Source organism: Cynocephalus volans, chromosome 1, assembly GCF_027409185.1.
Source record: "Cynocephalus volans isolate mCynVol1 chromosome 1, mCynVol1.pri, whole genome shotgun sequence".
NCBI classification, from domain to species: domain Eukaryota; kingdom Metazoa; phylum Chordata; class Mammalia; order Dermoptera; family Cynocephalidae; genus Cynocephalus; species Cynocephalus volans.
This window is the reverse complement of record NC_084460.1, coordinates 22,139,526-22,162,157: the sequence shown is the minus strand read 5'-3', so window position 1 is coordinate 22,162,157 and position 22,632 is coordinate 22,139,526. Positions and strand designations below refer to the sequence as shown.

The following is a 22,632-nucleotide window of genomic DNA, read 5'->3' as shown; positions in this document are numbered from 1 at the left end:
GAAAGAAAGGCCAGAAAGGTAGGAGGGAAACCAGGAGACAGTGGTGTCCTAGAAGCCAAGTGTGAAAAACTGGAAAGTAGAGGGCGGACAGTGTCTAACGCTGCTGATGGGTCCAGAGGACTAAGAAGGAGCTCTGCATTTCACATTTTGTTGCTGCTCACTCTTACCAGCTCCTTGCCGTGGCTGCTCCAAAGCACTGCTCCCGTTTCGTCTGTGCCACAATCCCTCTCATCATTTGCTGAAATCAGTGATCAGCAAACTTTTTCTTAAGGGGTCAGACAGAAAACGTTTTGGGCTTTGAGACTATACAGTTTCTATCACAACTATTCAACTCTGTTATAGTGAGAAAGCAGCCATAAACAGATGAGTGTCGCTGTGTTCCAGTAAGACTTCATTTATGAGCCCTGCAAGTTGAATTTCATGTAATTTTCACATGTCATAAAATTACTTTTTTTTTTTTTTACTCCCCCCCAACTGGTTAAAATTATAAAAACCACTTTTAGGGCTGGCCAGTTAGCTCAGTTGGTTAGAGCATGGTGTTGTAACAAGGTCAAGAGTTTGATTCCCATACTAGCCAGCTGCAAAAACCAAATTCTTTTTAGCTTGCAGGCCATACAAAAAACTGGCAGTGGGCCAGATTTGGCCCACAGGCTGTAGTTTGCTGCTTCCTGATTAGAATTGACCATATTTCGACCCTGCTCCAAAGAGCCACTGGACAACTTTACCTAAGATGGCGGTCGCTGCGGCGGTTGGCGCGGAGTAGCTGAGGTGGAAAAGGCGGCCACTGGGCCTTAGGCAGCCGGGAAACTTGTGGACCTTCCTCTTGCCGTCTCTTAAGGGAGGACCACTGCTGGTGGCCGGTCGTGGGGGCTGACCGCCACTTTGCTCTTGGTAAGAGAGGCTGCCTCATTTACAGGCAACAGCTTTGAAGTATGGAGCAGGAAAAGAACTGTTTCTTAGCTGCAAAAGTGAGTCTCTAAACAGGGAACACGGCGCCGGGGCTGCTGTTGACGCTGCCAGGATCCCAGAGGCTGGGGCCGCACTGAAGGCGGCCAGCTGCCCTATTCAGGATTCGAGGTTTCAGGCCAGCATAAAAGAAGACTCCTGGGAGCGCCCGAGCCGCACCGTGGGACCGAGTGAGCAGCCCGAGGCTGCGGCAGCCGAGAACGGGGACGGTGACGACGCAGAGGCAGAGAGGGAGCCACCCAACCCGGCACAGCCCTGTGAGTGACCCCTGGCCCGGCCCTGCTCGGGGGGCAGACGCCCGCCTGGCTTCCGCCTGCCCCACCGGGACACTCACCGGCCCCGGGACTGCTTCCATTTTCTCAGGTGGTGGCGGCACTGGCCCGGCTCGGCCAAGCCTGTCCTCCTCACCCAGCTCGGCTCCTCACTGAGCCTTCCCACTTGCTTGCCCCGGCGCGGGGCTTCCCAGAGCCTGCGGGCCAGCCTCCCCTCCCACTCCCTCCGTGGTTCTCTGGCAGGGCTGGTGGCGTGGGGAATCCCTGGCCAGCGTCGGGAGGGCAAGGAAGTATGGGCTGGGCCGACTGTCACTCCACCGCACCCTGGGCTCCAGCCCCCGGTAAACTTCCTGTTACCGGGAGGCAGATACCATCTCTGAGGCCACCAGTTCGGAAAAACGCCTAACTGATTTCTGGTTAGGAATAGTGTGGTCAGAACGTTCCCGAGTTTGCTTGAACCTGCCGGAGAGCTGACTGCGGGCGGGCACCGGACTCGGTCCGCGCCAGGGGGATTCAAAGGTGAACCATGTGCTGCGGGCTCCTCCCCCAAGGAGCTCACGCTCTGGTGTGGGAGATAAGACAAGTACACAAATAAGCGTGATACCAGGAGGAAGGTGATAAGTCCCGAGAAACATCTACACAGTGCTACAAAGGCACCCAGAGCGACCAGTCGTCTGAGCCTAGCAGAAACCTGGTAGACTTCCTGGGTGGGGCAGTGCCGAGCAGGGTCTTGAAGGCCCAGCTGATAGACGAGGGCTGCAGAAGACACGTTGCAGCCCAGCCCAGTGCGCACAGAGTGGGGAGACGTCCGGCTAGGGAGGTGGAGACTCGACAGAAACCACACACCCTGTGGGGTCACCACTGTGTGATCCAACAGCCCAGGCCAGAGTGCACGGAACAGGGAGAAGTCCTGCACGGGAAGTGGAAGCTCAGCAGAGACCACATACCCTGCGGTACGGCCCCATGATCCAGCAGCCCAGCAGACACACACAAGCTCCCAAAACTGAGCCATGAAGATGTAGAAAATCTGAACAGACCAATAACAATAAAGGAGATTGAAGCTGTTATCAGAAAGCTCCCAACAAAGAAAAACCCAGGACCAGATGGATTCACAGCAGAATTTTACCAAACATTCAAAGAGGAATTGACACCGATTCTTTACAAACTATTCCAAAAGATTGAAACAGACGCAAGTCTCCCGAACTCTTTCTATGAAGCAAACATCATCCTGATACCAAAACCAGGTAAAGATATAACCAAAAAAGAAAAGTACAGGCCGATATCCTTGATGAATATAGATGAAAAAATCCTCACTAAAATACTAGCAAACAGAATACAGCAACGCATACGTAAAATTATTCACCACAATCAAGTGGGATTCATCCCAGGGATGCAAGGTTGGTTCAACATACGCAAATCAATAAATGTGATACACCATATTAATAAAATCAAACACAAGGATCATCTCTATAGATGCTGAAAAAGCATTTGATAAAATTCAACACTCATTCATGACAAAGACCCTCTATAAGTTAGGTATAGAGGGAAAGTATCTCAACATAATTAAAGCCATATATGATAAACCCACTGCCAATATCATCCTAAATGGGGAAAAGCTGAAAGCTTTTCCTTTAAGAACAGGAACTAGACAAGGATGCCCACTCTCACCACTCCTATCCAACATAGTGTTGGAAGTACTAGCCAGAGCAATCAGGGAAGAGAAGGAAATAAAGGGCATCCGGATGGAAAAGATGAAGTCAAACTGTCCCTGTTTGCAGATGACATGATCCAATATATCGAACAGCCTAAAACCTCTACAAAAAACTCTTGGAGGTGATAAATGATTTCAGCACAGTAGCAGGATACAAAATCAACACACAAAAATCAGTAGCATTTCTTTTCTCCAATAGTGAACATGCAGAACGAGAAATCAAGAAAGCCTGCCCATTTACAATAGCCACCAAAAAAATAAAACACTTAGGAATTGAGTTAATCAAGGAGGTGAAAAATCTCTGTAATGAGAACTACAAACCACTGCTGAGAGAAATTAGAGAGGATACAAGAAGATGGAAAGATATCCCATGCTCTTGGATTGGAAGAATCAACATAGTGAAAATGTCCATACTACCCAAAGTGATATACAAATTCAATGCAATACCCATCAAAATTCCAAAGACATTTTTCTCAGAAATGGAAAGAACTATCCAGACATTTATATGGAATGATAAAAGACCACGCATAGCCAAAGCAATGCTGAGCAAAAAAAATAAAGCGGGAGGCATAACACTACCCGACTTTAAGCTATACTACAAAGCTATAATAACCAAAACAGTATGGTACTGGCATAAAAACAGACACACTGATCAATGGAATAGAATAGAGAATCCAGAAATCAACCCACACACTTACTGCCATCTGATCTTTGACAAAGGCACCAAGCCTATTCACTGGGGAAGGGACTGCCTCTTCAGCAAATGGTGCTGGGATAACTGGATATCCATATGCAGGAGAATGAAACTAGACCCATACCTCTCACCATCTACTAAAATCAACTCAAAATGGATTAAGGATTTAAATATACACCCTGAAACAATAAAACTTCTTAAAGAAAACATAGGAGAAACACTTCAGGAAATAGGACTGGGCACAGACTTCATGAATACGACCCCAAAAGCACGGGCAACCAAAGGAAAAATAAACAAATGGGATTATATCAAACTAAAAAGCTTCTGCACAGCAAAAGAAACAATTAACAGAGTTAAAAGACAACCAACAGAGTGGGAGAAAATATTTGCAAAATATACATCTGACAGGGCCGGCCCGTGGCTCACTCGGGAGAGTGCGGTGCTGATAACACCAAGGCCCCGGGTTCGGATCCCATATACGGATGGCCGGTTCGCTCACTGGTTGAGCGTGGTGCTGCCAACACCAAGTCAAGGGTTAAGATCCCCTTACCGGTCATCTTTAAAAAAAAAAAAATATATATATATACATCTGACAAAGGATTAATATCCAGAATATATAAGGAACTCAAACAACTTTACAAGAAGAAAACAAGCAACCCAATTAAAAAATGGGCAAAAGAGCTAAGTAGGCATTTCTCTAAGGAAGATATACAAATGGCCAACAGACATATGAAAAAATGCTCAACATCACTCAGCATCCGGGAAACGCAAATCAAAACTACACTGTGATACCATCTAACCCCAGTTAGGATGGCTAAAATCCAAAAGACTCTGAACGATAAATGCTGGCGAGGTTGCGGAGAAAAAGGAACTCTCATACATTGTTGGTGGGACTGCAAAATGGTGCAGCCTCTATGGAAAATGGTATGGAGGCTCCTCAAACAATTGCAGATAGATCTACCATATGACCCAGCTATCCTACTGCTGGGAATATACCCAGAGGAATGGAAATCATCAAGTCGAAGGTATACCTGTTCCCAATGTTCATCGCAGCACTCTTTACAATAGCCAAGAGTTGGAACCAGCCCAAATGCCCATCATCATATGAGTGGATACGGAAAATGTGGTACATCTACACAACGGAATACTACTCAGCTATAAAAACGAATGAAATACTGCCATTTGCAACAACATGGATGGACCTTGAGAGAATTATATTAAGTGAAACAAGTCAGGCACAGAAAGAGAAATACTACACGTTCTCACTTATTGGTGGGAGCTAAAAATTAATATATAAATTCACACACACACACACACACACACACCCAAAAAAAAACTGGGTGGGGGGGGAGAAGATATAACAACCACAATTACTTGAAGTTGATATGACAAGCAAACAGAAAGGACATTGTTGTGGGGGAGGGAGGAGAGGGAGGAGGGAGGGAGATTTTGGTAAGGGGCAACAATAATCAACCACAATGTATATCGACAAAATAAAAGTTAAAAAAAAAAAAAGAATTGACCGTATTTCTTATTTTTACTTCCTCTTCTTTGAATGTGTCAGTACATGGCTTTATTCCAGATCATGTGTAGGTCCTACTTTGTTACTCAAAGTTGATAGTAAAGGACCATGAGAGGCCACTTTACCCAACTGAGTATTTGATTGGAAAAGTATTCCCAGAAGGCAAAGGTAATTCTTGGTATCATTTCCTCCACCCTCTGGATTAATTTCTCCACTTTTTAAGTTTGTTGGTTTAGAACGATAACACTAAGTGTACAAAATACCCAACAGATTGAGCCCACCATTTCAAAACAAAATTTCTTTTAGCGCCTTGTTACCTTTCTGACAAAGTGAAAATAAAATGTCAAAATCTTTCCAGTCTTGCTTTAATGCTATCTCAGTGAAATGCCAAAAGCCCAGGTTATTAATGGAACTGTAAAAGAGGCAAAAGAGGGGAGGGGAAGTACATGATAATTTCCTTTGCTTCAAAGATTTTGCCCTTCTTTCTAAACGCTCAAAACCTGTGGGTGCCTAGTAAATGTTAATAGGGTAGTTTATCAGTTGCTCTTTAGCTACTCACGGACTCACATTTCTTGTCGTCTGGTCTGTGCTACACAGTTAAGTCCAAGGAAAATCTGTGATCCTTTTTATAAAAATTAATGTTAAGTGACATTATATTTCAAGTAAAGGTATTTGATACTCTGGTCTTTTCTAGCATTGCACTTTAATGAATGACAAAATCAGAAACATTTAGAGTAACGTGAATCTTGATCAGATTTTTAGGACATACTCTTTAGGTCAAATTTTTAGGACATGTATATTGCTCTTGCAATATTTACAATTAACGCTCTAAAATGAAATGCAAACACCTAAGTTTTTTTCAAAATATTGTACATATTCAGAAAAGACTATTTTTGGCTTTTCCATATACAATCAATAGATGAATGATTGCCTAATGATTTCCTTTATACAACTTTAGGTACCTCTAAGTTAAACATGCCCTTTAATGGGCACTACAGTATACTGCTAAGTACCCTAGTCTAATGTGGATATAGGATAGATATTACGAAATGATTTTTGTCTTTCACTTTTTGATTGCCAGTCATTAAAGTGCTATTCCATGTAACTCTCCTGGTGGCTGGATGCTCAGAACCATAAAATTATCCATTCATTTGCGCCAAAGGTGAATGTCCACTTTACATACAAGACAGAAACACCCTGTATTTAGCTGCCCGTGATGTGGTGCACACAGTAGTGGTTCTCAAGGCTAGTTCCCAGGCCAGCAGCAACAGCATCACCTGGAAACTTGCTAGAAATGCAAATTCCCTGCCCCACCTCAGATCTACTGAATACAAATCTTTGGGGTGGAGGGTCCACCAATCTGTCTTTAACCAGCCCTCTAGGAGATTCTAAGTTTTCTTTTTTTTTTTTTGTCTTTTTCGTGACTGGCACTCAGCCAGTGAGTGCACCGGCCATTCCCATATAGGATCCGAACCCACGGCGGGAGCATCGCAGCGCTCCCAGCGCAGCACTCTCCCGAGTGCGCCACGGGCTTGGCCCGAGATTCTAAGTTTTCAAACACTAAGTCCACACACAAAGTTTGTAAATCACTGAATCAAACTATCTGTACTCAAAGATGAAATAAATTATATGGATGAGAAAAAAAAAAAAACACAGGTATTTTGCTGTTGGTGCTGGGGACATGAGTTCACGGGTTTATCTCCAGGGGTAGGTACACGGGCACACAGGGTCTTGGTAGCTTAGAACCCAGACCCCTTCCTGAGGGAACTGATGCAAAGGGTTTAGGGAATGGACTAAGACTTGGAAACTGGTTGAGCAGCAGGTAGGAGATGGTTCTAATGACAGTGACCAGTGGAGGCCAGCCACTACAGGATCTAGTCTATGCAGTTCTGTGTTTTCCTTAACCAAATGTGACTGGCTGTGCATGGGTGACAACAGTTTGTAACATATTCAGTGAGGTGCCAATCCAGGTATGTTTTCTACCATAGACCATGTGTCACAGACTTGCTGAAAGCCAGTCAATGCAGCATCATTGACTGCATCATTAATGTTAGTCAGACCAATCATAGTAAGAAACACTTTTATTCTTTAAAAGCAATTGTTTGGAAAAAAAAAGAAATCAAAATTGTACTTGTTGGTAATCACACTGGCCATTATCAGAATATAACATGCTGTTAGAAAAAAGAAATTTCTGAGATGCTCCTCGCCGGACGATACACATCTATTCTATGAGGACATAAACAATACATGTGATGAGTGTGTTATAGTGAGCAAGAGACACAGGCTCTCAAAAGGACAAGAGGTGTGGCCTACTTGAAACTCTGCTGGAACAGATGATCAAACCATTTGATTGTACTTTTTCAGAGCTTAGAAAGGCCAACTACCTCCTCATGCCAGAGCTCTTGAGACCAGCATTAATAATCACCAAAAAAGGCACTTTAATGTACATTTGACAAAAAGTGACACTAATGCCATAAGAACTGGTCTACGTCCTGCACAAAACTTTGCCATAGTTCAGATAGTATATTCTGTGTGTGTGCATATATTCATATAAATAGTACATTCTGTCTCTATGTGTATGTGTGTGAAGATATATAAATATATGTGTGTGGGTATACCAATATCTATACGTATATGAGGACACTTTAAAAGTTCATGGGAAGATATGTATTACCTTTTAATTCTATTTTTCCACAAACTTTTTGAAGTACTCTCATATGTATGTGTGTGCATGTGTATGTCCATAAGTTGCTGAAGAGGGAAAAAACGATTTGTTTCCTTTAATTAAATATTTCACAAAAATTCTAGTCACTTTATTTGGAACAAAGAATGAGAGGATTGGCAAATTAATGCAAAAAAGTACCCCACTAAACCTTTCTATGCACAAAAAAAACACACTAAAATAAATACTCAGAACTTTCCCAGGTTGTCAACTACTAAAATAATAAAACCTGGCATTTATAAAACTTATTCCACTACAGGGAACAGGGTGGACATTTTTGGTACTGTAAATCTCACACACTCACGTGTCCATATTGCTTAGGTTGACGAGAATGGAATGAACAGAGGAAATTTCTTCCACAAAGTCCTTCCTTTCTGTACCACCAAGTTTCAGCTATTCCACTTAGCTTAAAATATAAACAAAGTCTTGTATAAATACATTTTAGGATGTTGAAATTCTCAAGATATTTGCACAAAGTACTTAGAGGATTTGTGCTAAATAAACAAAATTGGTCATACGACTCTACTGCACATCCCAGAGTTGCAGTTTTGACAGACCAAATCCATCTGAGTCAGAAGTGGACAATAGGTTTTACTCTTCCTTCCCAGGAACAAGTGTACAGACACTTTCTTATTCTCAGGATATGAAAAAACAATTAGTAATGGCATTTAACATTTAATTACTAACTGTATAATGCCTGAGAACAAAAACCAAAGCAATTCTTGCAGGGTTAAGAGTCAGACTCTGGGCATTTCCGTTTTTTAGCTGCTGGCTCCTCTGTTGTGTGTGATTCTAAAGTGCTCGCATTGGACTTGAGGCTTGTGTCTGCTTTAAGGTTGTCCATGGCAACGGTGAAGCCTGAGAGAAGGTATCCCCCACCTCCACTCATCAGCAGTTTGGGATGACTTCGATCTGGCAAAACCTAATCAAGACAGAAAAACGGGCATTTATGTTTTCCCAAGACAATAAAGTGCATGCTAATGACACACATACCAAAAATCAGAATTTAAATGACACAGATTCTCCTGAACACTTAAATGAACCAATTTCTAAGGAACTCATTCCTTCACATGACAGTGCAAAGTGCAGAAACTTGTTTAAGTGATTTTCTTTTGAAAAATAAAACTGAGGCCCTGTTTCTCTCAAACCTGAAGCAAATTTCTGGTGGAGAATGGGTCAAGGGTTTGTGTTATACTCTGGGCCTGCGTGTAGCTTTCCTCCTCTTGGCTCCAGCAAGCTTCAGGCCAACAATGGTCTATGGAAAAGTAGCTCCTGGATGTAAACTCAGAACCTCCCTTCTCTGCTACCCTGTTAACTCTGATGAGAATTCTCTCTCATTACCTTAGCTAAACAAGATGACCTTCATGAAGGGCAGGGTTACCCAAAGCTCAACAGCATCCCTACTAAGTATGATAAGATGCCAAGCAGCTGGACAGGGCCTGAGGCAGCATGGAGATGCTGCCCTCAGATCTCCCTTCCCAGGGAAACTGGCTGTGAGGCATTCAGGCAGCAGAAAGCTTCCAGTGGCCCCTCCTTTGGAATCTGCTGCAGCATTCACACTGCAGGCCATGGGGTCCTCCTGAGCACGGGTAAGGACTAGACCATTTCTGCTCAACTCAGGACTCCTTTAACTGGCAATCTTTTCTCCTGGGCTTCCCAATGGCCTGGCTGAAACTTTCTCAGAGCAGCACTACAGGATCTTCCTTCCCTGTCCTCCTTCCTCCACCCCCTCCTTTCACAGGCATCAATTCACACCACCTAATCCTGCTCCCTCTCCCCTTATCTTTCAAAGGCATTTCCTCCAATAAACCTCTTGCACTTTGACTTCCATCTTGGTGTATGTCTTCCAGAAGACCTAAACTGATACAGAGCCCCCTTTTTTTTGCAGCAAAGATGTTCTAGCAGAGAGGAAAGGACCACCTGGAGATGTTGCTATTATCAGTGACACTTCCCACAGTAATATTGAGGCCTTGGAGCAATATGAACCCCAAGTGTTTGCATTTTAAATGCCTCTGGGCTAGAGTTACAGAACAATACACCCTGGCATGAAAAGAGAAAAAAACGGGTCAGGAAAAGTCAGGGGCACTTTCTCTGAATTAGTTATAGGCATGAGATATTTTCATCTCTAGACAGAAACAGGGTTATCGCTATTTAACAACTTCCAGTACTAGGGCAAGGAGACAGCAACTCAGCAGAGCAACTCCCAGGGTTGGCTGAGAGAACACATACCTGGTAATTTCGGAGCCAGGTTTCAGACAGCCTGAGGTTGATGACCCCTCCTCTCTCCCGCAGTTTTGTGTAGCATTCCAACAGAGGCTGAAGGCAAAAACAGAGTTCTGTTAAGAATTACTTCCTGGGATGCGGTCTCAGAATCAACATTCAGATACCAGAATTCCTGTCCATTCTGTTCCAGCGTACCTCTTTATACTGACAGTAGACCACGAACGGCCTTGAAGGGGCCACAAAGTCCAGCAAAGACAGCAGCAGTGGAGTGGGATGGAAACGACTAGCTACAATTAAACTGCAAGGAAAATGTTACACAAATTATTTCTCTAGTGCCCCAGAGTGAAGCATAGGCTTTAAAATGCATTCAAAACCGTCATACTTATTTGCATGAAACACAAGAAAGAGATTTAAATGCAACATTCTAGAAATTCAATAGAATAAAATTATGAGCTATTTCTTTCTAGGAAACACAAACTGTGTTACAAGCTCTTGTGGTGCTTGGCAACTTTAAGTAGCATTTAATGACATTCTTTTTTTTTTTTAAATAGTCGATACAAATCCCACATTGAATATGCTGGTTTTGCAGATATCTGAATTTACCTTTCCTTATCAGAGGGTTTCATTAGCTTTTGCCATTAGTCAGCATCACAGCCATTTGAATGCCACATGACCTGCAACTAGTGGGACTACACAGCCCTATCTGATGCACTGTTTTTGGAGAAGAACTCTGAACCAGTAAAATCAACTTCCCACCTCAGCCAGACCCAGGCTCCTTTCTTAAAAAACCCAAGGCAAAATCCTCAGCTCATTTCCCACTAGAATCAAAGCAGACAAACAGAAAGAGAATGCTGAAGCAGAGCCCACAAGCACCAAGAAGTCTCTTGCATTCTTTCATCAACGCACCCATCTGCGTTTCTTTCACTCAGCAGAGCAGCAGCCTCTAAATGTCTTTTCCTCTGCTCTTCTTGTTTCCTTTGTTTTTCCTGAATCTTCAAGAAGAAAAATAAGAAACCAACGTACTGTCATTCAGTCAGGTTTATGAAAACAATCTGGTCTGTCAAAACATTTCAACAATATTTATCAACTCAGACTGCAGCAATAGAAGTAGATTGTTTATAAGGAAGTTGAAAACACACAAAAAAGCCTATATATTATAAAACCATCATTAAGCTACCTACACAATGCTTTCTGTATCCTAAAGCTCCATTCCAAAGACTACATCACACGCTTGTGCACACGTACTCATGCACTCTTTCTCCAACTGTTTTGATATTTATCATCTTGGGAGCTGATGCTCCAAAGCCAAACCAAATCTCATTACTTAAATGAAGTTAACTGAGGCCCTGAGGAGATTATGAGGGTAGTGGGGACGCTTGACATTCTTACATGATCTTTTTTGCTTTCTCTTTCTTTAAGTTCCTTATGTTCTAGATTGTGAGAAGCAATCTCCATTGTTCCCTGTTCTTCTGGGGGACTACTCTCTGACGCTTCGGCCATGCTGTCTTCATTCTCTTGTTCTGAAGTCTGTTTTTCCTCAAGAGCACCATTACTTTCGTCAACTGAAGCACTGTCTTTTGGCTCTGAAGATAACATCTCAGCAGAAAATGTTCCATTTAGGAGACTGTCCACTTTGTTAAGGGGGAATTCATAAAGACCACTGAGGAAAGATTTGGGAAATCCAAAACATGCTGTTGCTGCCCGAACAGGTCCACCTCCAGGGTACAGTTGAATAATGGAGCCAAAACCTGAATGGATAAAAGAAACAAACATCTACATGACGGAGGCGACTCTAGACTGTGCAAGCCCTCAGAGTCCTCCACAGTAATAAGACTGAAGGTTTTTCTCCTTTACTCTGTTCAGAGACTGAAAAATGAAGTGGCTCCTCTGGGGGTCTGTTTGTAGTCTATGATTATTGCCAGTGGAATATAATTCCAAAATAGACACACAGTAAGTCTTAAAGAAACTTATCCACACTTGACACTACAATAAACCCAGTGATTATGTAAATTCAGATTTCATGTGATTGATAATCGACTCTCTGTTTCCCCCTACTCCAGTCCTCAAATAGGGAAGTTATGAGTTCTTATCTTCTATGGGGTCAGAGAAAAAAACAGGCAAATCAAGCTGTGCTGTATTCTTCCAAGAGAGAATACATTCCTAGTTTTCTTCCCACTCAATCTCCTCAACTGAGGCCAATAAAATGAGTACTACCTATCCAAGAGCTTACTGAATCACTGTTCTGGAAGTCCTAACCAGCCCTGGGTTCCAGAATCACTCCAACTGACCTTGGAGCTGTAGAGAAAAATCATCAACAGGGAGATTAAAAAACCCAACACAGCCTGGGCTGAGGGATGTGGACTGTGCAGGAAGGTCCTGGGACAGGAGCTGTGCAGATTTGCCCAAGGTATTTCATTAGTCTCCAAGTAATTCAATCTGACTTTCTATGATTTTGAATTTTTGGACCACGCTACTCACATCAGGGTGGGGTTTTCCTAGACTTGAAAATGTTAAGTCTTACCTCCCATCCGTTCCATCATTGCACCCAGCACCAAGCCTGCACATGTTTCCATCACAATCATTTTATTGCCAGCACGGATATTTCCCAATGTCAACATCTGGGCTAGTGTATCGTATCTCATATGGCTAAGGAAATAAGAATGATTCATTCATTTTTAGCTAAGTAGGGCCTGATATTTTAATCATCATTTTTCAAGTTTTGTTTGTTTTATAAAAATTATGTTGGTAAGATTATTGATTGCTTTGGAGGTGACAGTAAAAGGACTTACAATTTATGAGGTAGGAGGACACTTTATGCAGGTGAGCAAGTTTTTCATTTTACTTAAAATCATGACTTGCTTAAAGATATATTTTCCCCCAATTATGAAAGGAAACAAAGCGTACTTAATTTTTCCAGGTTCTCTTGCATAATACATAATTGAAAGAATACGGGTGGATGGCTTCACAATGGTAATGATGGCTTCATATCTGCAAGAAGAAAAAAACCAAACACTGATTTGAAAAATGATTTAAAATATTTTATTTTTAATAATATATATATTTTACAAATATATAAAAAGATTTTATATTTTCAACCTTTTCAAACATAAACTACTTACTTCTTTTTCTTCTTTTTTATATATTTATCTTGAGCAAATTCTGTCTTGTCTCGGAATGTTGTACTATTTTCAATTAACTGCTGAACTATTTCCTATAAGAAAAGGAGCAAGCAGACTTTCTGAAACTTTACTTTCACAGAACAAATAACTTCGAAGGTTTCTTACCCCAGAAGGTATCCAAAGGTCTGACTGCACAGTCCCTTTTTCACAGAAGTCCAAATAGGTAAACTTTGTATTTCTATATTATAGGATTTGTAATAAAATACAAGTACTTTTGGCTGGCTGGTTAGTTCAGTTGGTTAGGGTGTGGTAATGATAATAACACCAGAGTCCAGGGGTCGATCCCTGTACCGGCCAGCCGTCAAAACAAAACCTCCCAAAATACAACTATTTATAACTCCATTTAAACCAAGGCAAAAGAACAGAGATATACAATAAAGGGAGAAGAGAGGTAAAGGAAACTGTCATTCCTGCATACACTGGCTGAAAACATTATTGAAAATAAGCAAAGTTAAATCCTGATATATATTGTTCTTAAGTTTTCTACCACTAACAATATTACTGATGTCATTCACTTATATTCCTGTATATAAGAAATGAAATCTTTGATATACTGAATTGCAAGTACATTTCAACTTATTTCTTACAAAAGCATAACATTATTTTTCCATTTTATCTTAAAGTCTGCTTTGAAAATCAAACAATTTCTGAAATACCAGACAAACAAAACCAAAAAATCCTTTGAATATTACCTCTCCTTTAATGCCCTTGTCCTTCAAAGCTTTTATGTCATCTTGAGTAAGTTTTTGAGATTTTCCATCATCAATTATATTTCGATTATCAGTGCCTGCTTCTTTAGTCTCTAAAGAAAGAAATTGCTCTATGACATTTACAATTTGAAATTATATTATAATCTTTCTTTTTCTGAGTTCATATCCATACCCAGCCAATCAGCCACTCAAGTTTGGCCTTCCTTTACCACTGTGCCTGTCACAGTCCACTATCCTTTCTGGCCACTACTACCGCAAGCCTCTAACTCATCTTCCTTTCCCACTCTTACCTTTATATCTACCTGGATGCTACAGTGCTCTTTTTAAATGCAAATTGGCTCCACCAGCTCATGCTTAAAACCATACAGTGGCTTCCCACAGCAATGAGAACACATTCCAAAGATGGCCTACAAGGTTGTATATGACCTGACCCCTGCCTATTTTTTCTAGCCTCATGTCTGGACCCCTCAGCTTTGGACACATTGCCCTTCTTTCTGTTCCTTGAACACACCAAGCAAGGTCCCACAGCAGGATTTTGGTACTTGCTGCTTCCTCTGCCCAGGAGGCACTTATAATGGATTTCTCAGTGGCTGGATCATTCTATTACTCAGGACTCAGCTCATAATCTCAGCTAAGGCTCACTTCACCTGATTAGGCTCCAGTACACACTCCCACTTTATTATCTTTATAACACACATCATCATCATCAGAAATCATGCTGTTTGCTTGTCTACTTGATTAGTTTTGGTGTTCCCCATAGGTAGGTACATTTTATAAGACAGTCTATCTTATGAACTGCTATAATTGTAGTGTCTAACCATTCCTGGCACATAATTGGTGCTTAATAAAAATATGAATATTAATTTAAAAGTATGTATCTAGGGTTGGTTGGTTAGCTCCATTGGTTAGAGCATAGCCTTGTAACACCAAGGTCACGGGTTCAGATCCCCTTACCGGCCAGCCACTAAAAAAGAAAAAAAGAAATTCCTCCATTACCAAAGTATGTATCTAATTAACTGGTTTGGGCCTGAACTGTAACAGTATTTTAATTGCTTAGTTTTAGTAATTTTTAAATATTTTTAGCAATAAAATATTCAGTATATTTATTTTAATAAATATTTAAGTATTTACTTTTAATTAATAAGCAAAATTATGAGGCCCATAAAACAGGCAAGGCACTGTTAAGATCTTCCTATGAGTCATATCGCTGAACACTCACTACAACCTAGGCATTATATATGTTTATAGGCCCATTTTAAAGAAGATATAAGAATCAGAAAAATCAAATCACTTGCTCAAGGTTATAAGGCAAGTGTTGAAGCTGGCTTTTAATCCTATTCAAAACCAGACCTCTACACTATACACTAACTACCTTGCAGCTGTTACTTTGCTTCTGGGCACTGAAAGGGTTCTAAACATGCTCCTGCAACGAAGCAGCAGGGACTCAAAGGATTACATGCCTGGATCAAGGTCAGCGAGCCAGTTAATGGTGGGCTGGAGCCAGAATCCAGGTTATCTCATTGCCAAAGTAGTACTTGCTTCATTTCAACAAGCTACAGTTCTTAGACAAGGGTTTAGATTTCTTTTGGGACAGCCTGCGTTAGCATTTTGGAATTAGTTGGAGGTTGACATGTTTCTGACTAGGCAGTTGAAGAGCATCTATTTCATACATCCAAAGTAGGGCACCTGAAGCAGGCTCTTCCTTCTTCTTCTTGGGCTGAAGACTTCCTCCACTGGTCACTTCAAATGTGGTTCCATAACTATGGCCAATGACATTATCCATGTAGAACCACTGCTTTTCAAAAGTTACTTTTCTGGGGGAAACAAAGGAATCGATTAACTGAATTTCTTTTGCATTCAGTATAGAAAAGACAAGTTCATCCTAGTTCATTTCAAAAATGGTCTCCACTATGGATGAGCCACATTATCTCTGAACACAATCTGACAAATGAACTACAGAGAACTGGGTTGGGACAGAGACATAAAATTAATAAAGAAGCCACAAAAACATTGAATTGTGGAAACAAGCAAATTGTGGAAAAAAGCAAGGACAGGAGACATTCCTCTTCTGGGGCTCTGGTCTGACCCTACTTTGCACTGTCTGCCAGATGTCCATGCTCACAGGCTCTGCAGATCTTCTGATCAGCATACAGGGTTGCCAAAACTACAAGGCCACTGGACATGCATGGTGACATTGCATCTTACACCAGAAAATATGAAAACTGAACAATCATTAAGATGACAAGGATTTAACAAATTCCCCAGTCTTCGTCTTACTGATCATTTTATTGGAAAATTATCTAATAAAAGCAAATTATATTTACAAATAAACGTTGGCAATCTACACATTTGGAAATGGAGCCTAACACTGACAACACTCTACTGAGGACCAAGCAACTTGTTTTCCTATTACCCAGATTTTTATCTTATTGCAATTTAAAAGGGAAATCCCACAAAAACAAAATCTGTTCCTTTCAAAAAAAAAAAAAAAAAAGAAAAAAAATCTGTTCCTTTCAAAAGAAGAAAACTAACATCTGCTAAGTGCCAACTAGAGGATAGGCAGTGTGTGCCAGGTATGTTTCATACTTTTTGATACAATTCTCACAGTAATCATGGAAAGTAATCTTTCCAGAAAAGTGTTTTGAGGCCCAGGGAGAAGGATCTTGTTCAAGATTCATAGTTACAAGGTGCTGAAGCTAGTATTCAAATCCAGGTCTATCTGACACTAAAGCCTGTTTTTTTTCTACTATCCCACACAGTCTACACCAGCAAAGACCAAAGGATCTTAAGAAGCCCCTCCTAGCTTCAGGACAAGACCCACATCCACAGGACTCTGAATCCTGGGGGAAAGATATGTACTAGTTAGTTGTTTGTGCCCCACCCCAGTCCTTCTCTTCCTTTCTCTGTGCCCCTGGAGGCTGATCATGACGGAATGCATTGCTGCAATGCATTGCCGCATTGCCCAGGCACCCTCATCAAAGGCCTCCCACCATTGCTAGTCCCTAGGTGCACCTCCTTTCTTTACTGGTTCCCTAAACCCTGCCACACTTTTGTGTGTGTATGTGTCACATCTTCATTAAATGTCACTTGAACCATCTGAGTGAAATCCTGAAACCCAAGAGAGCCACATAAAGCCAATTCTTATTCTTTGCTGATCCCCAGTTACTAATACATAATAGAACATATCAGACACTCAAAATATGTGCTGATAAACCCCCTCAGAAGCTGAAACTCAGCTCTTCCCAGATATGCATTTCCCACGTAATCCTTCAAGCATCTTGGTGCTAATGAAACGCTGGATCTGAGCTGGGTTGGGTTTACCGCTCTGCCAGCCTATGTGATGTGCAAAAGTGGGGAGGGGTGTCACTCAAACTGATTGGTCTGACAGGAGGTCACTGCCCCAGTCAAGAAGGTGGGGCCCAGTCAGAGAGATGTGGGGACCACGTCTCCACTGGGAAGCAGTATGATTTGCAGAGACTCCTTCTCACAGAGCCTGGACTGCTTCTGCCCAAGCAGATAAATGCAGCCCCGAGGTAAGGGTGATGGGGGGATCTGGCCTGGGATTCAGCTGAGCTCAGAGTGTCATTTTAAAAATAAAATGGAAATTGCCACTCTGGCTTCTGCCGAGAAAAGGGGCTGATGAAAAGTATTTCCAAATAAATATCAAACAGTAAGTATGACAAAGAAAAGAAAGAAAAAAGTTTTACCCAGATGGTCATTACACAGGTGAACAAAGTGGAACTCATTCACTGAACTATGTACTTATAATCTAAGCAGTTTTGCTGCACTGTTATACTTCAAAAGTTTAAATAATTAGTACTGGCAACCTCCAATTATGTACCTGAAAGCAGGCACAGGATATCTAATTAAAAATTCTGAAAAGAAAAATAGACTGGTTTCAAGAACACAAAAGTTCAGTAGTGATGAGGGATAGTTATAAAATTTCTTTAATTTCAACCACCAAAATGAAATATTTTATTAATGGAGAATTTTAAAATGCTTAAAAGCTGATGCAGATATTACATTTCTGGACTAAGAGAAATACATTTCCCCCAATATTTTTTGTTGCTTGATTATTTTCTAGTGATAACCCGCTTTACTTGAAATACCAGTCAACAGTTTGATTCAAACAGGAGTAAAATAATTCATCTGAAGATGGTCTGCAGAAAGCTGTTCTCCTGACGCTGCAAAGTCTTTCTTTATTAATAAAAGTAATACAACCCAGATCAAAAGAAAACGTGGTTGTACTTCTCAGATAAATTAACCCAATAATCCCAACAAACATTCACCACTAATTAGGATGATTTAACAACCTCACCACCCCCACCAGAAAGTTATCAAAATCCCACTTCTCTACTACTAAAAGTGTTACCAGTCAGCAGGCAGAAAAGAAACTTTAAGTTCTGAGATCTTGAGCAAACAGCTCTTGAGCAATTCAACTTTCCAGGACCTTGAATCACTTGACGCAAAGGGAGGGAACCCCAAAGTTGTCTCCTTTCCTTATTCCGTGTAGATAGGTATTCCCGTTTGGGTAGAGAGAAGAGGCCGGAAAGCCAGACTAGGTCGGAGAGGTTTCATTTTTTGAGATCGACCCTGGCTGAGGAATTAGGGAGGAAGGAGGATCTACGGGAAAAAGGGGTGGTGGTGGCCGAGAAGAGACTCTGTGAGGCAAGGATGAGATCTCAGAGTTAAGGAGGTCTGTGAAGAGAGAGAGAAGATCCCAACGACCTAGAGAAAGAATCCCAGGACGGGGTTCAGAGGGACGGAGGGAGGTCTCCGGGCATCCGAAGACCAAGAACCGAATTCTGGGGAAGGGATTCTGTGGAAAGACTAGAAGAGATGCTCAAGGTAGACGGCCAGATATGAAATCATGGACGGGGTTTCTGTGGGAAGACAGGAGGGGTAGGGGAGATCCCGAGAACTGAGGATGGGATCTTGGTGGAAAAGCCTTCCGTGACAGGAAGAGAGAGGAGGCAACGAGGGCGGAGGATGGGGACCTAGAGAGCAAAGAATGGGACTGGAGGGAGCAGTTTGTAGGAAGATCGGGAGAGGGTATGTAGGTGGGGTGGGGGAGGACCCCTAAGATCAGCAACCTGACTTACTTTCTCCGCTGAACTTGCACTGCTTTGAAGACATCTTCCCGTTTCAGCACCACGAAGTCGCCATCGCGGATGCGGTGGTCCCCAGCATGTGATAACTGTGGGCTCGGCTGCTCCCCTGAGCCCTCCATGACGCTGACCCAGTCTCCGTGCTCCACGGCGTCCCTCTAGCACCCCGCGTCCCGTCTCTCTTCCTCGGCTATCGCCGCCGCCAGCCTCACCTCCTACAACCCAGGGGGGAACCTAAAGCCCTCGGGCCGGCACCGCCCCCACGTGCTGCTCGCTGCTTCCGCTTTCCGGCCCGCACCTCGGCACTACTTCCGGGAGCCTCACGGCTTCCGTCTGGTCCAACTCCTTGATTGGCTGCACTCGGTCTCGCCCATCCCATCTCGCCCCTTCCTCGAACGGAAGTTGCGTCACAGAAGCGCCAAAAAAGAATTGAGAAGAAGACTGGACTTGAGCTTGAGGTGAAGTTGCGCGCTCTGCGCTCCAGACACCTTCCCGAGCGGTGGAAAAACTGAGGTTCCCGAGCCGCTGCGACAGATGGGATCCAGCCCCGCGTTGGGACGTCCGGAGAACTGCGGCTGAAGAGAACCGCAGGACCTGACGGGGTCGCCGGAGGAGCTCGGATCTCGGAGTCTCCTTAGTCCGGTTGTCCTCCCCGCGCTGGGAAGGAGGAACAATCGGGCGGGACGGATCAGCGCGTACCCCAGAGCAGGCCCAGTTGTGAGCTGGGAGAGCTTTGGAACCTCTTTCCCACGGAAGTAAGAACTTAGCCTGAGGAGACGTAAATAAAGTAGGGTATTTAACGAAGCACAGCTGGCCGACGGGTGACTCTTTTACTCATTCTCCAGTCCTACCTCCTACATTTGTGTTGGAATTGTTGCTAATTATTCCCACTATATTACATTGTTTGAAAAGGGTATGGCACGGAGCGTTGTCGACCGAGCGCTTCAGCTTGGGAGTCTAAACATGGAGTTTTGATCTCTGTACTGTCACCAGCTTTGATCTTGATCAGTTTGCTTAATTTCTCTGAGCTTTACTTTCTTAATGTGTAATGTCTGGTTGATTATAAAAATCCTGTCATACCCTAAAATCGTGAACTTTTTAGTTATTGTTTATTAACTAGATCCCTTTAAATAAAGATTCGGATAGGCTCTCTTGTAATGAATTGCACTACAGTGTACAGATATGTTCTCTTTTTTTGTATCTTTAGGATATGAACTATTTTTTAAGTAAGTTTTACTTTTTTAGAATAGTTTTAGATTTAGAAAATTGCACAGAAAGTGGATATGACACTGCAGGATTGACTGTGTGTAAGGAGTAATAATGATGTATCCCCTAGGGTTTCATAGGTCAGGATTACGTTCAGCCAGTACTGACCTATCACACATGTCAAACACTGCAAACAAGTTATCTAAGAGTTAATTCCCTGTCTTTTTTTCATTTCTGTCTGGGGGCTCCTTGAAAACAGGTACAGTAGTACCTTTTCTTATTTTTTATCCCATGAGCATCTAGTATACTTAATTAAGCACCGGTGACATACCTTAAAAAGTGATGGGGATTAGAAAAGTAGTTGCAGAATGTTTGGGTCTTGTACCACAGTGTGCAACTTTGCAAGTCTGTTTTCTAGTCTCAAACCTAGAGTAAATTAATTTTCCTTTTTGACTACGTAAATACATTTTTAGGAGCACTATTTCCCCTACAGTTTTGATGAAGACTTTTCTAATCTCTACCTTTTAGAAGACATGAATGGAGAGTACCGAGGCAGAGGATTTGGACGAGGAAGATTTCAAAGTTGGAAAAGAGGAAGAGGTGGTGGGAAGTTCTCAGGAAAATGGACAGAAAGAGAACACAGACCCGGCATGAGTAAAACCACAGGAAAACATACTTCTGGTAGGAAGGCCAATGATTATTCAATTTTTTTTTCCTTAATGAAGGAAGTAATTCATGCCTTTCATACAAGGCAGATTAACTCAAACTTCAGACTGTCTTTTACTTGATATTACTCCTTAGCAAGTATTTGAACGTTAATATCCCAAATTCTTACCACAGCCTCTAATTTACTCTGTTAATGTCTTGTCAGATTCTCATTTTTAGAAAGAGAAGCAAATTGGAAAAAAAATGTTTGCTCTGTTTTTGCTAACCTAGTATTTTATTTTTCTCAGAACAAACTCAACAGACCTTGTTACTCCAGTCAACATTGGATCAGTTCATACCATATAAAGGCTGGAAGCTTTATTTCTCTGAAGGTAGAGTGAAAAGTACAAAAAGTACCATAAATTATATTTCCTTAACTTGTTTTTGGATGCTACATCTCACATTACTGTAATTCATTTGGCTTACCGATAATACCCCCTTAATCTTACTTTATCTAAACAATTAAATCATGTTTATATTTCAAGAGCATTATTTTTAGATTTTGTATCAGTCAGGAAAACAGAAAGCACACTAGGTATTTCAAAAAGGGGATTTATTACAGGGAATTGGATATACAGATGGAAGACTGAAAGGGCAGAAAGGGGACATTGAAGTAATCCCCCAGAAAGTAGTAACTTCAGGAAATAGCAACCGTCCCCATGGCTGAGGGAAGAAAAGAAGTTTTGAAGTTATCAGAACCTAAGAATTCAGAAAGTAGGGGTACAGCATAGCTGTTGTTTTGACCTCTGAGGGACACCCTACAAAGCTGTGCTTGGGTCTCTGAAGAGTACCTTACAGAGCTGTTCTCAGACCACTGAGGTGAATGAAGGTGGTTGCTGCTGGTAACTGAAGGGGCATGACTGACTCAGTGGGTGCTCGAAGCTGGAAGCTAGAACTGTAGCTCTCTGCAGCTGCAGAGGTGCTGAAAAGAATTCGAAACAAGAATAAATTCCTTTTTCACTTTCTACCGTCTTCTAAACTCTAAAGTGCCTCCAATTGGCAGAACCTAAAGGGAGTCTGGGAAATGTAGGGTGCAGCTCTCCATCATAGCAAAATAGAGCAGAGAATAGAATGATGGGGTTGGAACCAAGAGACAATAACCAACACATGTTTGCACAGAAACACAGTTCAGGAATCTCCCTTTCATAATCAGAGTGCCAGCTAACATCATACATCTCTGTATAGGTGTGGGAACTGTCTTTTCTGTGTTCATATGGTATCTATATGTTTGTTATGTCTCCTATGAGATATGGGTTTTATATATTTATATATAAAAAACAAAGTACATATATATGTATATCTATGGTTTTTTTCCCCATTAGACTATACTGCTTGAGGTCAAGGAATCTGCCCTCATACCAGGCACTCAGTATTCATTTTGTGAATGAATAAAGTACTTTACAAATGCTTTTTGTATTGAGAGCCTGCTGTTTTCTATTGAATAGACAGATGTGTTTCATAAGTCATCTTTGGTTGCTGTAGGATGCATTAGCAACAAACACTTGCACTATTCCCCTAGCAGTTAGCTCAGAGCACTGTAAGTGATATTTGGACTGGTTCTAAAGATGTAGTTCATGAGGCACCTTAGGCTTGACCAGCTATACTTCCAGACTG

At 41.9% G+C, this 22,632-nt stretch overlaps 2 protein-coding genes across 3 annotated transcripts in view; one reads left to right on the top strand and one right to left on the bottom strand.

Annotated features, from left to right (window-relative positions):
* Positions 1-7,956: 7,956 nt before the first annotated feature.
* TRMT6 (tRNA methyltransferase 6 non-catalytic subunit) lies at positions 7,957-19,387 on the bottom strand. Of its 2 annotated transcripts, none has more exons than XM_063104085.1 (11): positions 19,102-19,387; positions 15,686-15,813; positions 13,982-14,091; positions 13,230-13,321; positions 13,015-13,122; positions 12,632-12,756; positions 11,500-11,858; positions 11,017-11,102; positions 10,306-10,408; positions 10,117-10,203; positions 7,957-8,809 (listed from the first exon to the last, which is right to left on the bottom strand). In XM_063104085.1, the coding sequence occupies exons 1-11, from the start codon at positions 19,227-19,229 to the stop codon at positions 8,618-8,620; spliced, it is 1,518 nt and encodes a 505-aa protein (XP_062960155.1). In that variant the 5' UTR covers positions 19,230-19,387; the 3' UTR covers positions 7,957-8,617. The 2 variants fall into 2 exon arrangements, with proteins under 2 accessions (XP_062960155.1, XP_062960166.1); XM_063104096.1 differs by having other exon boundaries at positions 13,015-13,098.
* Positions 19,388-19,625: 238 nt separating this feature from the next.
* MCM8 (minichromosome maintenance 8 homologous recombination repair factor) overlaps positions 19,626-22,632 on the top strand; it is a 42,387-nt gene continuing 39,380 nt past the window's right edge. The window contains exons 1-3 of the mRNA XM_063101936.1: positions 19,626-19,862; positions 20,842-20,994; positions 21,267-21,350. Coding sequence (XP_062958006.1) covers positions 20,847-20,994; positions 21,267-21,350 — 232 coding nt within the window. The 5' untranslated portion in view covers positions 19,626-19,862; positions 20,842-20,846. The remainder of the gene's footprint in view (positions 19,863-20,841; positions 20,995-21,266; positions 21,351-22,632) is intronic.